This window comes from Manis pentadactyla, chromosome X (genome assembly GCF_030020395.1).
Source record: "Manis pentadactyla isolate mManPen7 chromosome X, mManPen7.hap1, whole genome shotgun sequence".
Classification (NCBI taxonomy): domain Eukaryota; kingdom Metazoa; phylum Chordata; class Mammalia; order Pholidota; family Manidae; genus Manis; species Manis pentadactyla.
In genome coordinates this window covers 79,903,991-79,916,522 of record NC_080038.1, presented here as the reverse complement: position 1 = coordinate 79,916,522, position 12,532 = coordinate 79,903,991, and the positions used below count along the sequence as shown (strand labels likewise).

General features: G+C 43.5%; 1 protein-coding gene across 1 annotated transcript; it reads left to right on the top strand.

The window, feature by feature from the left end:
* The first annotated feature begins 10,704 nt into the window (after positions 1–10,704).
* LOC118934469 (PWWP domain-containing DNA repair factor 4-like) lies at positions 10,705–12,077 on the top strand. The gene is given in 2 exon segments (XM_036929974.2): positions 10,705–11,424; positions 11,427–12,077. Coding segments are annotated over 2 exon segments (1,371 nt in total).
* Positions 12,078–12,532: the final 455 nt, after the last annotated feature.

The following is a 12,532-nucleotide window of genomic DNA, read 5'->3' as shown; positions in this document are numbered from 1 at the left end:
AAATTGACTTATATGTGGAATACACACAGAAAAACAATCATACAAAACTGAAAAAGACTCATAAATACAGAGAACAAACTGGCGGTTGCCAGAGGGGAAGGGGTGGGAGGATGGGTGAAAGGAAAAAAATTTAGTAAGAATGTTTGATACCCTGATATGGGTGATGGTTACATGGGTGTATATACATGTAAAAATTCATCTAATTGTACACTAAAATTTGTGAACTTTAATTGTATGCAACCCAATAAACAAATTTTAAAAATTATAAAAAAAAATTTCTAAATTGTGAAGACTATTTGAAGTATGAATTTATTATGTTCACTGTCAGTAACAAGTCTTGCCTTATGTGTATATTGTACCTTAACATATTTATTAACAAAAATATAAAATAATCAAAACTTTCAATACATTAAAAATACTTATTTTGACTTTATCTTACTCTTCTTAAATTTCTAATTGTGTATATATTTTTTACTGTGATTCCTGGGTCAAATGGTACTTCTATGTTTAGTTTTTTGAGGAACCTCCATATTGCTTTCACAATGGTTGAACTAACTTACATTCCCACCAGCAGTGTAGGAGGGTTCCCCTTTCTCCGCATCCTCTCCAACATTTGTTGTTCTTAGTCTTTTCGATGCTGGCCATCCTTACTTGTGTGAGGTGATATCTCATTGTAGCTTTAATTTGCATTTCCCTGATGATTAGTGATGTGGAGCATCTTTTCATGTGTCTGTTGGCCATCTGAATTTCTTCTTTGGATAACTGTCTCTTCATATCCTCTGCCCATTTGTTAACTGGGTTATTTGCTTTTTCGGTGTTGAGGTGTGTAAGTTCTTTATATATTTTGGATGTTAACCCCTTGTCAGATATGTCATTTACAAATATATTCTCCCATACTGTAGGATGCCTTTTTGTTTTGTTGATTATGTCCTTTGCCATACAAAAACTTTTTAGCTTGATGTAGTCCCATGAGTTCATTTTTGCTTTTGCTTGCCTTTCTTGAGGAGATGGGTTCAGGAAGAAGTTGCTCATGCTTATATTCAGGAAATGTTTGCCTATGTTGTCTTCTAAGAGTTTTATGGTTTCATGACTTACATTCAAGTCTTAAATCCATTTCGATTACTTTGTGTATGGGGTTAAACAATAATCCAGTTTCATTCTCTTGCATGTAGCTGTCCAGTTTTGCAAACATCAGCTGTTGAAGAGGCTGTCATTTCCCCATTGTATGTCCATGACTCCTTTATCATATATTAATTGACCATATATGGTTGGGAAGATATGGATTTTCTTACCTGCTTCTCCATTCCACCTCTTACAATCTGTTGTTTCAATGGAAGGGAACCAAGCAATCCAGATTCGCTGATACTGAGTACAGGAAAGGAAGCCATCACTGTCCTCCAACAGGTACTCAGGGACCACCCACCCACCTAGGGTTCCAGGAATGACCACTAGACACTGATGAAGTCCAGTGTTCTTTCATGACGCTCTCAAATCAATCCACTTAGAGCAGAGACACGGTTCACTGATCTGACAAAAATAGAGGTGAAGAAACAGGGACCTCAGGGCACAGTGTGAAAGGCACACAGCTGAGGAGAGGCAGAGTTGAGACTCAAGCCCACACACGTCTTTCAGAAAGCCTCTCTGATTTGAAAAGATTGACCATGAATGCACCCCACTATTTGCCCTCCACAGAAACTACATAGGCTAGATGATGGGTCTTGATACCTCTCACCCTTCCCTCTACCCTGAGAACCTGTTGAAAACCTTCATCCAGTTGGCACACAGTTATAGAAAAGTCCAGCTTGCCCTACTCTTGTGGATTAAATGCAGAATGGGAGAGCTCTGTCTTGCTCTAGAGTCTGGGGTCCAGGGCTGTGCTGGGTCTGGCTGAAACCATCATCTCATGAGAGCTGGTTTGGGGCATCACTTGCCAAATCAGCATCCAGTGACATCATGTTGGTGGCTTGAAATTGGCCATGACGAGGGTATTTACATTGTGGAAATAGGAAATCCCTGGAAATCAGAACTGCACTCCCCCTCCTGAGGCCCTGTTTCCCAGTACATCATGGCTCAAGGCTGACCACAGAAGGCCCTCCTGGAGCTCATTAAACAGGAGGAAGAGCTGCATCACGGGGTAGCTCTGTCCCCTAAATGTGGATGACTATGAGAGAGGAGGTGTGTGCTGTATGACCTCTCACAATAGAGCACAGAGTTTCTCTGAGCATAGAATTCATTAGTAGTGTGGTCCTGCCACAGCCTGAGTTTTTGGTTTGCCTTCCTCTGACATCCATGTGCTTTGTCCTCATGCGTTTTCTCCTCTCTGGGTCATTGTAAATTGATGGAGAAAAGCGAGCACCAATGCACCTGGTCTCATATGTCCTGGCAAGTTGAAAGGAGGCACTTAACAGGACCTGGCTCCTGAGAGAGAGAGAGAGAGAGAGATGTGTGTGTGTGTTTGTGTGTGTGTGTGTGTGTGTGTGTGTGTGTGTGTGTGTGGTCTCAAGGGAGAATAGAAGCTGTTAGCTTTTTACTTTATTTCCTCCATAATCCACTTTGTGAAAACTCTCCTGCCCCCAATGCCTATTCTGTGAAAACATTGGGTATTGTCTCTAATGTTTCATTCAGTTATCCATCCGTTCATTCATTCATTGGATTGGCTGGGGTGTAACTGACTGAGCGCGAGATCAACACTGTGCATCTGAGTATGTATTAGTACTTCCTGTTTTCCATAGAAAGCTAACATCAGGGAGAATATTTTGATGACATTCTGGTTTCCATGACAACTGGGGTAAGCCATTCTTTCCTGGAGGCAGAAACACTTAACAAGGATACTTACAGACTGGAGAGATGGAGTAACTGTAGAAACATCGAGACTGGTCTGTGTCTGCTATCAGTGTGAGTTTGTGCACCTGCATGTGGTATGTTGTGCTGCAGTGTGTGGTCTTTGGATGGACATTAAGAGCTCTAGTCCTTCCTGTTTTATAAGGAAAGATGGCAGCTTCTCCTGTGGGGGACTGAGGTGGTTGAATAGTCTTTCATACACCAGCCCAGTTTCAGCATCCTGAGGTGGCCACTGTTGTGTGAGGGCATAGTCACCTGAGTCCTTGAAAGCAGAGATCCCCAGGTATTTCTCACTGTACACCTCTGCTTAACGATGAGGTTCTGAACCCTTAACAATGTAAGTCTACTCAGGTACACCTACTTACAGTGAAGTTATGTGTATGATATGGTGGAGAAAATTTGAAGTCTGTAAATGAGACAAATGGGCGGGATTGGAAGGTCTAATGTTACTTTGTGTAGCCCAGGTAATGATACACTGCTCACTCTGAGTAGCTGACAGACATGAACTAAGAAACATCTCTAAAAGACAAATTCCCTGTTATCACACCACTAATTATGGTTAGGTGAACTGAACGCAAGTCAGTAAGCGGCTCCTCCTTTATTATGGTAGCGTAGATATGAGCTCCTTCTCAAAGGTTATGGGTTTTTTGGTTGTATGTTTGGAGGTGAATGCTGCCAGTGGTACAGTATTTGTGTGCTTATTGTGTTTCTAAAGAAAAAGACAGCATTTATAGGATGTACTGTTGCATTCTTTATCATTGACATGCCTTCAGAAGAAGCAGGTTCTAGGTGAAGGAAAGCCACACCTCTCAGCTCCAGTCCTGCATGCTGCTGGATGGTGCTGAGACCCGGCTGTACCAACCCCATTCTCCCTCCACCATCTGACTGCCTGTGAGGCTCAGTCAGTGCAGTCTCCAGAGGGTGACAGGAGGTCTGGAAGTGAGACCACTGGCTGTACCTTCCTCTAAATCCCTGCTCCTTTCAGGCTCCCCTCAGTAGTGGCCCCTCACCCAACATGTGACTTCATCAGGGATAGTCAATCCTTAAAGTGGATTTCTTCCAAACTCCAAGGGCCCTCTCCATCACTACCTGCAGAAAGACCAGAGGCAGCAGACCAGTGAACTCTCTCCTAAGAGATCGGAGTCCCAGGTGGCCGGGGACCTCCTCTCAGATCCTGACACTGTGGCGTGCGAGCTCCACAGTTTTCCCCATCCTGACTGGGAGGAGTCCCGGGTTTCATGGATACCTCCCCTGACCTCCTTTAGGAGCTGCATAGTGCTGGGCAGACCCCTTTCCTCAGAAGCTAGAGCCCAAGCTCTGAGGTCTCCTCCTCCCAGGAGGTCATGGGTTCTCAGCACCACTATATGTTCCCTGGGTGGTCTTTCTAGAGTTACAAGTGCATGCTCTTCCTACCTTGGTGCCCTTCTTCTTGTGTCATTGCTCCCTTTTTGCTTTTTTCTGGTCTCTGAATAATTCTATCAAGATGTCTATAATTAAAATAACGAGAGGACACTGCCTAATAATCGTGTTTGTTTTCCTGTCTTTGCTTTTAATGTTCTTTTGCTTTGGTTTCTAGAAGTTTTATTGTATGAGTGTAGGCTTGCTTGTATATGTGTTTCCATGTCTGTGTGCATATGTGTGTGTGTGTGTGTGTGTGTGTGTGAAGAGAGAGAAAGAAGAGAGAGGAGAAGACAGACAGGGGAGAGAGAGAGAGAGAATTATGCTTGTGCTTTGGCACATCAAATATACCACCTGATATTTTTGTTTTGGAAAATTGTTTGGTATTGTTCCTTCATTTTTCTACATCTGCTCTCTCTCTTCTTGGATGGCAATTGAGTATCTCTTGTGTGATTAGGTATATACATTTCAATACATTGACCAATACAAGATACACCTCGAAGACTTTTAAAACATTTCCGATATATCCTCACTGCATTCTGTGCAATGGTATGTTACCGTTTTGCTCCATGCACTTTCTTTTTATTCACTTACATCCAGTATTTCATTTCATACCTCCTTAACATCTCTTCAAAGTAAGATTTGGGTGCACGTGGATGTATGAATGTGTTCTCCCTGTAGTGTTTAAAAACATGACTTGAAAAATAATATCTACCTTCACCACCCACTTCCATCCTTGTTCTCTTTTCCACCCATCCATTTTTCTCTTCTCAGTGGAACCATGTCATGACATTTCTGTTTACCCTTCTAGACTTTCTCCTTGCCGTTTACATGCTTTTTGTAACCTAAGACAAATATATGGCCTTGCTCTCCATGTGAGTGTGGGCTTTATGAAAAGCATTTCATTTGTACTTAATTGGTCTCTAGCCAGACTTTTTTGCCTGAGTTTTTTCCATGTCAGTGCATGAGGGTCTTCATCAGTCTTTGTGCTCAATACATAACATATCCTCCTTAGTCTTTGCCCCGTGGGTAGCAAGGGCCTGACCTAGGCCCATGGCTGTTGTGATGACCTACAGGGTGATACCTATCTTGCAATCAAGGGCACCTCTTTCTCCTTGTGCACCACACAGGGAAACTAATAGGTTCTGAAATACACATCTCGTTCACTCTCCTGGATGTTAGTGATTATGGAGGTCTCACCTGCGGGAAGGGGGAGGCTGCCATTGTCTTTTACCCCTAACAGCATGGGTGACTCCATTAGTGTTGTGGAGGATACTGTAGGTCTCCCTGTGGCAGTTAATAGGGACTGGAGGGGTAAGAGCATCTTGGAAGGAAAAGTTGGCCTGCTGGACGGGAGGAACCACCAGGGTTTGCAAAAGGAACGGGAAAGAATTCACTCTAGTTTTAAAACAAGGCCCTGATGAGAAACCTTGGCCTTTGTAGAGTTCTTTGCTCAAGTGCTCATGTTTCTCCTCTGAGTAGATGGCTCTTGAACATGTGTGTCTGCAAGAGTGGGTGTCACAACTGCTTATTTGTTAAAGGAGAAATTGGGAAGCAGAGCTTGGTAATTTGAAGGTGTATGTGTATTTAGAGTCATAGCTGGTAGTTTGTAGGTGAGAAACAAGTCTAATTTTCAAAATTTTCCCTGAGAAAACTGAGGGCAGCTCATGATTTTTCAGTTTATGATGTCTGCCGCTTAAATATTTGTACAAAATCAACCCGCATCTCCAAGCAGGTGTGAGGTCTATGAATCTATGAAACCAGTGAAGGGAAAAGGCTTAAAGGCATGGGTTTTCACTCAGCTGTTCCATAATGGAATTCAAACCCAACGAAGTCTTAAAGAAAAAATCACATGGGAAAGCTTATGCTGAATTCACCAGGTGCTGCAAAGTTGCAGGCATGTATTTTCCTTATAGCTGAAATTACATAGTGTACCTTTATAATAAGAAAGGGAACTGCCAACTCCTTTTATGAAAATATGTGTCTTGAGGACAGTTCAAAATCACGAAACCTACATCTTAATAGAAGCTCTAATAAGTAGGTAGTAATTGTAGGGAAGGGGGTGTTGGGGTGGAGACAAGAAAGTTCCTGCCATGCGGGAGGATGGGGGGCGTGGAGGGTGGGGTTGTCATATCAAGAAAAGTATTCCCTCAGTTTGAGACAACACCTTCAGAGGGTTGCTTTCTTTCCTTCTTCAGAAGTGATTATGGCCCTCACTGGGTAGAGGGATTAAAGAATAGAGGTTCCAGCATAATTCTTCCAAAAATCATGGCTGTTGATGGGAGAAATAAGTGCTCCTTATCATCAAGTTCTTTCATTTCTCAACCAAGAAGAAAATGGAATAGAGCAGAAGTTATATCAGGACTTGAAAAATGAAGCTAGCCCATTTGAAGACTATGAAGTTATAGATCGTGGAGTTGAAGTCATAGGTTGTGGGGTTGCTACCGTTCCCCGTCTATTTCACTCTCTCTTCTCACTGGGCAGGCACGCTTGATCGGATTGTCAACTAAAACACTGGACACATTTTCACATCTATCCAAGTCCTCTGAGGATTTGGGGTTACTTTAAAAGCTAGTTTGGGGCTGTTCAGTATTCTGTTTTTAACACATTGCTCCTGCTGTGCAAAAGAGGGTCAGTATTTACATATCACGATCTCTGCCTCTATCTGTCTATCTATCTATCTATCATCTATCTATCTATCTAACATCACCTATCTTTCTACCTACCTGTACATGCCTTTAGTGGAAGAGAAGAGAGTAGTACTCCCTACTAGTACAAAACAAGAAAAGAAAATCATCTTCAAGATTATGCACCAACCCTTAATGGAACACATTTGGACAACGAGCCAAAGCATATGATGAGAGGACCATTGACTATTTAATACCTTCATTTAGCACCCTTGCCTCCTGGTTGTCTCTCTTAAGGATGCATTGCTTTAGTAATTGGAAAAGAATAACTGTAGCTGATACTCTGATTGTCTGTGGAAAGTACTCCCTAGAAGTGTTTCATACTTGAAAAGATATGCAAAAATGTAAATGCGAGAGACTATTCGAGCAGGTTGTATAATGTTTAAAACAATGTTTTAATATCTTATTGAATGTATGTATAGATGGGGGAAAACTAAGAGTCCTTGCACTCATGGATTTGCAGTAAGTGTTCCTAGGCGACTAGCCTATTGATGCTCAGGACTTTCCCTACTTTATAATTTTAAACTTCATTTTAGATTTTCCACGTGTGTCTTTAAAATAAGGAACTAAGAGGAGCTGAAAAGAACATCTATACTGGAAGCAGAAACATTTGCATACTTTGCCTGGATTGAGGTAGAGAGCACGGGTTACATGCATCAATATCAGGTGTCTGATTGGGTCTCTAACGTCTAAGAGAGAGAGTGGGGGGGGGAGTGTGGTGGGGAGTGTTTCTTGGGGGTGGGGGTAGCCATCTCGTTGGGGTTGAGGGGACTCAGGCACTCCTCTTTTCTGTGACGGTCTGGCAGGCCCTGCTGCAGGGCTCAGTCATCTGTTTTTCCTTCTCCCTTTTGTTCTGTGTCCTCATATGACACCTGTGCTCTGAGAGCTGGTACACTGAGTTATCTAAAGCCGTGGATGCAAACTCTGCACGATCACACACCCTGTTACAAGACAAAGTTTGTGTAGGTTGTGCCCAAAGTATATATTATTTAGTCATCATTTATTTCATGTTCTATGAGTATACACAGGTGAACAAAGTCACATGTGTATGCATTCATTAGGGAAACAGTATTTCATATCACGAAACATATCATTTGAAACTGATAGCAGATGAGCTAAATTCTGTAAGTGAATTATAATATGTATTTGTACAATGTATACAGAAAAGTCAACAGGGCATTTCGGGGGTGGGGAAGAGAGGGATTGAGAGAACAACTGCACCTTCTGCATTGCACACTAACTGTTTGAAATTTATTAACATAAAGTTTTTGAATATTCGGGAAACCATGTTGTAAACAGGTTCACAAAAATGATGTGAAAAATAGACATTCACGCGAAATGGTGAACAAACATGCTCTTGAGTGAAGAAATGTTCTCCTAAGCAATATGTGCAGGTACGTGTATATGGATCCACAGGAAATGTGTCAGAAGCCCATACCCAGTGTTATAGAGTGAATATCTATAACGTATTGGCTACTGTATAATATCCCTACACATTTTAAATTCTCTGCCAGTCCATATAATGCTACTTCAGAAGCACAAAAAAAGCACTAACAATGTAGACCCCATTTTTGTGTCTCTCTCCCCCTCCTCTCTGTCTCTCCCACCTCTCTGTCTCTGTCTTTCTCTGTCTCTGTCTCTCTCTCTCTCTCTCTCTCTCTCTCTCTCTCTCTCACATACACACACACACACTCACACGCTGCCACTATTTGATTGGTGTGTCCAGCACAGACAAAGGCTACCATGAAAGCAGTAGTTCCCATTGTTCTGAAAAATAGGAAGTTTAACTGACATTTCTAGTTCAGAATGGCATGCATTCCACAACTGGGGAAGGGAAAATGATGAATCAATCCCCAATTCACTGGCTTAATTTCCTATCTGTTTTGGACCTTTTTAGATTAACATTAGAGGTGCATTGGCCCTGGGTATCCATCTGCATTTGAGGCCATCTGATTCCTGGGAAAACAGTGTACTTGAGAAGCACAGGGCAGCATAAAGGATCTGCCGGAAGAGCAGTTAGAGTGTGCAGATCAAGGGACGCAGCTCTCAGAACCACACCTACCATGATCCATGCAGTGTTTGGTAAGACTCTCCACTTTACTAAACACTTCATTTACAATCGTTTCATATTGAAACTTGGGGTGTGATTATTTTGCTCCTCGCCCTACAGCCCCTTTACTTGGATTTGGTGCTGGGAGGGAAAAGCTTTTCATCTTTTTTAATCAAAGTATAGCTGCTATACAGCATTCTATTGGTTTCAAGTATGCAACACAATGATTCAACAGTGAAATACCTTATTAAATCCTCACCCCTGCTAGTGCAGTTGCTATCTGTCTGCACAGAAAAATGAAGAAGTGCAGGTCACATCCAGTGGCCTGCACCTACAGCAATCCTTATGGAGGGGGATATCAGTAGCCACCACAGTGATCTTCATGAACCTCTGGATTCTAAGCTCATGCTCTTGCACACGCCATTGTGCTGACACCCAGTATCTGTAGGCTGGAGATCACCTCTGGCTTCCTTGGGTGCACAGGGTGGCCCTAGCACCCTAGGAAGGAAAACCTGAAGCATTCTTCTAGGATGAGCCCCCAGGAGCACCAAAGGCACAGGATGTCCAATAACACAAGTGAGATACTGGACGTCACACACAAGTCCCCACACAGATGCTCTTTAATATTCAGCAGTAACAAGTAGGGCCAGAAGCTGGGCTTTGGAGGGTTATAAAACACTCCTGGTATCTTCCAAGTTTTTCCCCAAATACTTGCCCACGTATCTACCCATGTATCAGAACAGCCAAGACACTCTATTTATATTTCCCTGTTTTACCTCTTATCACTTCTCATTGGCAAAACATTCTTCTACTTCCACAAAAGGAATTTTTTTTCTGATACATTTCTGGTTTCCCTTTCCCACGTTCCAGTGCTCTCTGGTATAGTCCGCTCAAAGCATGAGTTCCAATGTCCCTGAGAGATTCAGGAGGAGAAAGACAGGCCACATAAGCTGGAAAGCCCTGGTGGTCCTCTGCAAAAAGGTGTGGTGAAGAACGTTGGTTTAGGGAAGACCTGCCATAGCTGTGGGTATGACAGCCAGGCCCCCCAACTGTCATTAGTTACCTCTTGACAGGAAACTCAAATCATGATGGATGCCGAGTATGCCCTCTGCAATTGGAAAGGCCACCTTTGGCCAGCGAAGGTTTTGTCCAGATCTGGGATCTCACCAAAAATTAACAGGAAAAAGGCACAGTCTCTAGATGTTCAAATACTCTCAGTGCATGAAAAAATTAAAGTGAAGAGCACAGACGTAAAGATCCTAGGTGAGTCTCAGATTGAATCCATTACCTCCACACTAGTGGTCCAGTCAAAGGCCAGTGTCCCACCAGGAGAGGAAGCGGCCTACAGAAGGGCCCTCACGGTGACACTGGAGATTCTGAATGAGAGAGCTAACTGGGGTCTGGTAAGAGCATCAGGTGCTCCAGAGACCACTATGCAGTCTCCCAAGGGGCCGCAAAATCGGCCTCGTAAAAAGTACCGGGGGTCCAAAGGGGACTTACTGAGGAGTCTTAAGAAGAATGAAAACCCCAAATCACTGCTGGTATGGCCCAGGTGTGAGGATGCCCCAGACAGTGACCAATTGCGGGTGCACACAGCTATCGCCACTTCTCTTCCAAGGGAAATGCAAACAGTCCTCACAAAGCTCCGGCATGTGCCTAAACTTCCCATCACTCTCGGAAGATGATCATGAGAAAGAGGGTAAGAAAAAGGGAGGTACTTCAGGAGTTATGCCCTTGCATTGCACGGTCAAGGAAGAAGGTGCAGATGCTAAAGATGGAGGTGTCCTTCCATCTCTGCCAGCAAATTTCATCCTTACTGTGCCCAGGGCTCTGAAAGAAGAGGCACATGACACCTGCCCAAAGGCCCTGGCTGCCTCGTCTGAATGTTCTACCTTCTCTGGGAATGTTGAGCACCCTGGAGAGGGTGCCTGGAAGCCAGGCTTGGAAGGTGCGGGAGCATCCTCCAGTGCCCCCAACCTTAGGCTGCATCAATCCCTCCATCGGGAAAACAGAAAAAGGAAGCTGCAGGTACCAGAGCCTGAGAAGGGACTGGAAGAACTTCAATCTTTAGTTGATTCACAGGCTGTTAACCCTAATACCGCTACTGAAAAGGACATCAGCAAGGAAGCGCGACAGCCAACGAGCATGGATTTCCCACAAAAACCATGTTGCATTGAAGGAGGAATGATGGTCTGGTTTAAATTTCAAAGTCACCCATTTTGGCCAGCCATGGTACAGAGTGTCAGCCAAGCAGAACAGACTGCAATGGTGCTTTTGATCGAGGCAAACATGCTCTGTGAAAAGAGTGGCATTCAAGTTCCTCTTCGAAGATTAAAGCATCTGGATTGCAAAGAGAAAGGAACGCTAATGAACAGAGCCAGGAAAGTGTACGGGCAGAGTGTGAACTGGTGCTTCTCCCTGATTTTCCACTACAGAGAAGGGCTCTCGGCCAGGGGTCTTCTGCAGGCTGTCTCCTGGACTACTATGCTGCTGACATCAGTTACCCAATTAGGAAAGCCATCCACGAGTGGGTTGTGGAGACTGACTTCCCAAAGGTGAATTACACCGACCTGGAAGATTCTGAGGAGGAGACCTCTCTGGGTGGGAAGACACCCTGTAAGAAAATTCTGCCTGACTGGACAAGGGCTGCTTGAGACCGAGCAAACCAGAAGCTAGTGGACTTCATCGTGAAAAGAAAGGGGGCCGACGACCATCTCCTGGACATTGTAAAAGGCAGGAAACAGTCTAGGTGGCTGGCATCATTTCGGAATTCAGGCAGGTATGTGATCTGCACTGAAACATACCTACAGGATGAAGACTAGTTGGATGTTGTGGTAAGACATTTACAAGAAATCTACAAACAAATAGACAAGACAATGCTGGCTCTGAGAAGAGATGACAAAGTGAGCTTTGTTGTGGAAGTTCTCCTGCCAGAGGCAATCATTTGCTCAATTGCTGCACTTGATGGGTTAGAGCCCAAGGAGGCAGAGGAAAAGTACCTGGGAGGACCACTTGTGCATTACCGGAAAAAAGAACTATTTGATGAAAACATCTTAAAGATAGTGAGAAAGAGAGCAGTAACAAGGAGCAACACTAAGTAGCTCGGCCCAATGGGCCCACACCTCGGCAGGGAGACTTCTCATTTACATCATCAATGAGAAACCCTGTGTGTATGAAATGTGTACTCTTTCCATTATCTATGGCATGTAAATACGTTCTGGAAATTTGAGGCCTTGGCAATGCACTGAATTCATTTTGGATCCATCACTAGCACTTGTGGGTGCCACTGTCATGATCATTTCCTGCTCCCAAACTCCTCACAAACTGGTTTGTTAAAATATGGCAAACACTTTTGCTTCCCTCTACTTACTTTGAATATGTAATTTTTCAGATAGTTTCATAACATTGCTCTTGACTGTGCTTCACATTTTAGTATGGGAAGTGTATTCTTTTATTACATGGAAAAGCCCTGGGATCAGATGTTAAGCAACAATCGTTTGTAAAATCTAAGGTGCGTGTTTTACAGAAATATCACATAGATTTCTCATTCTTCTTC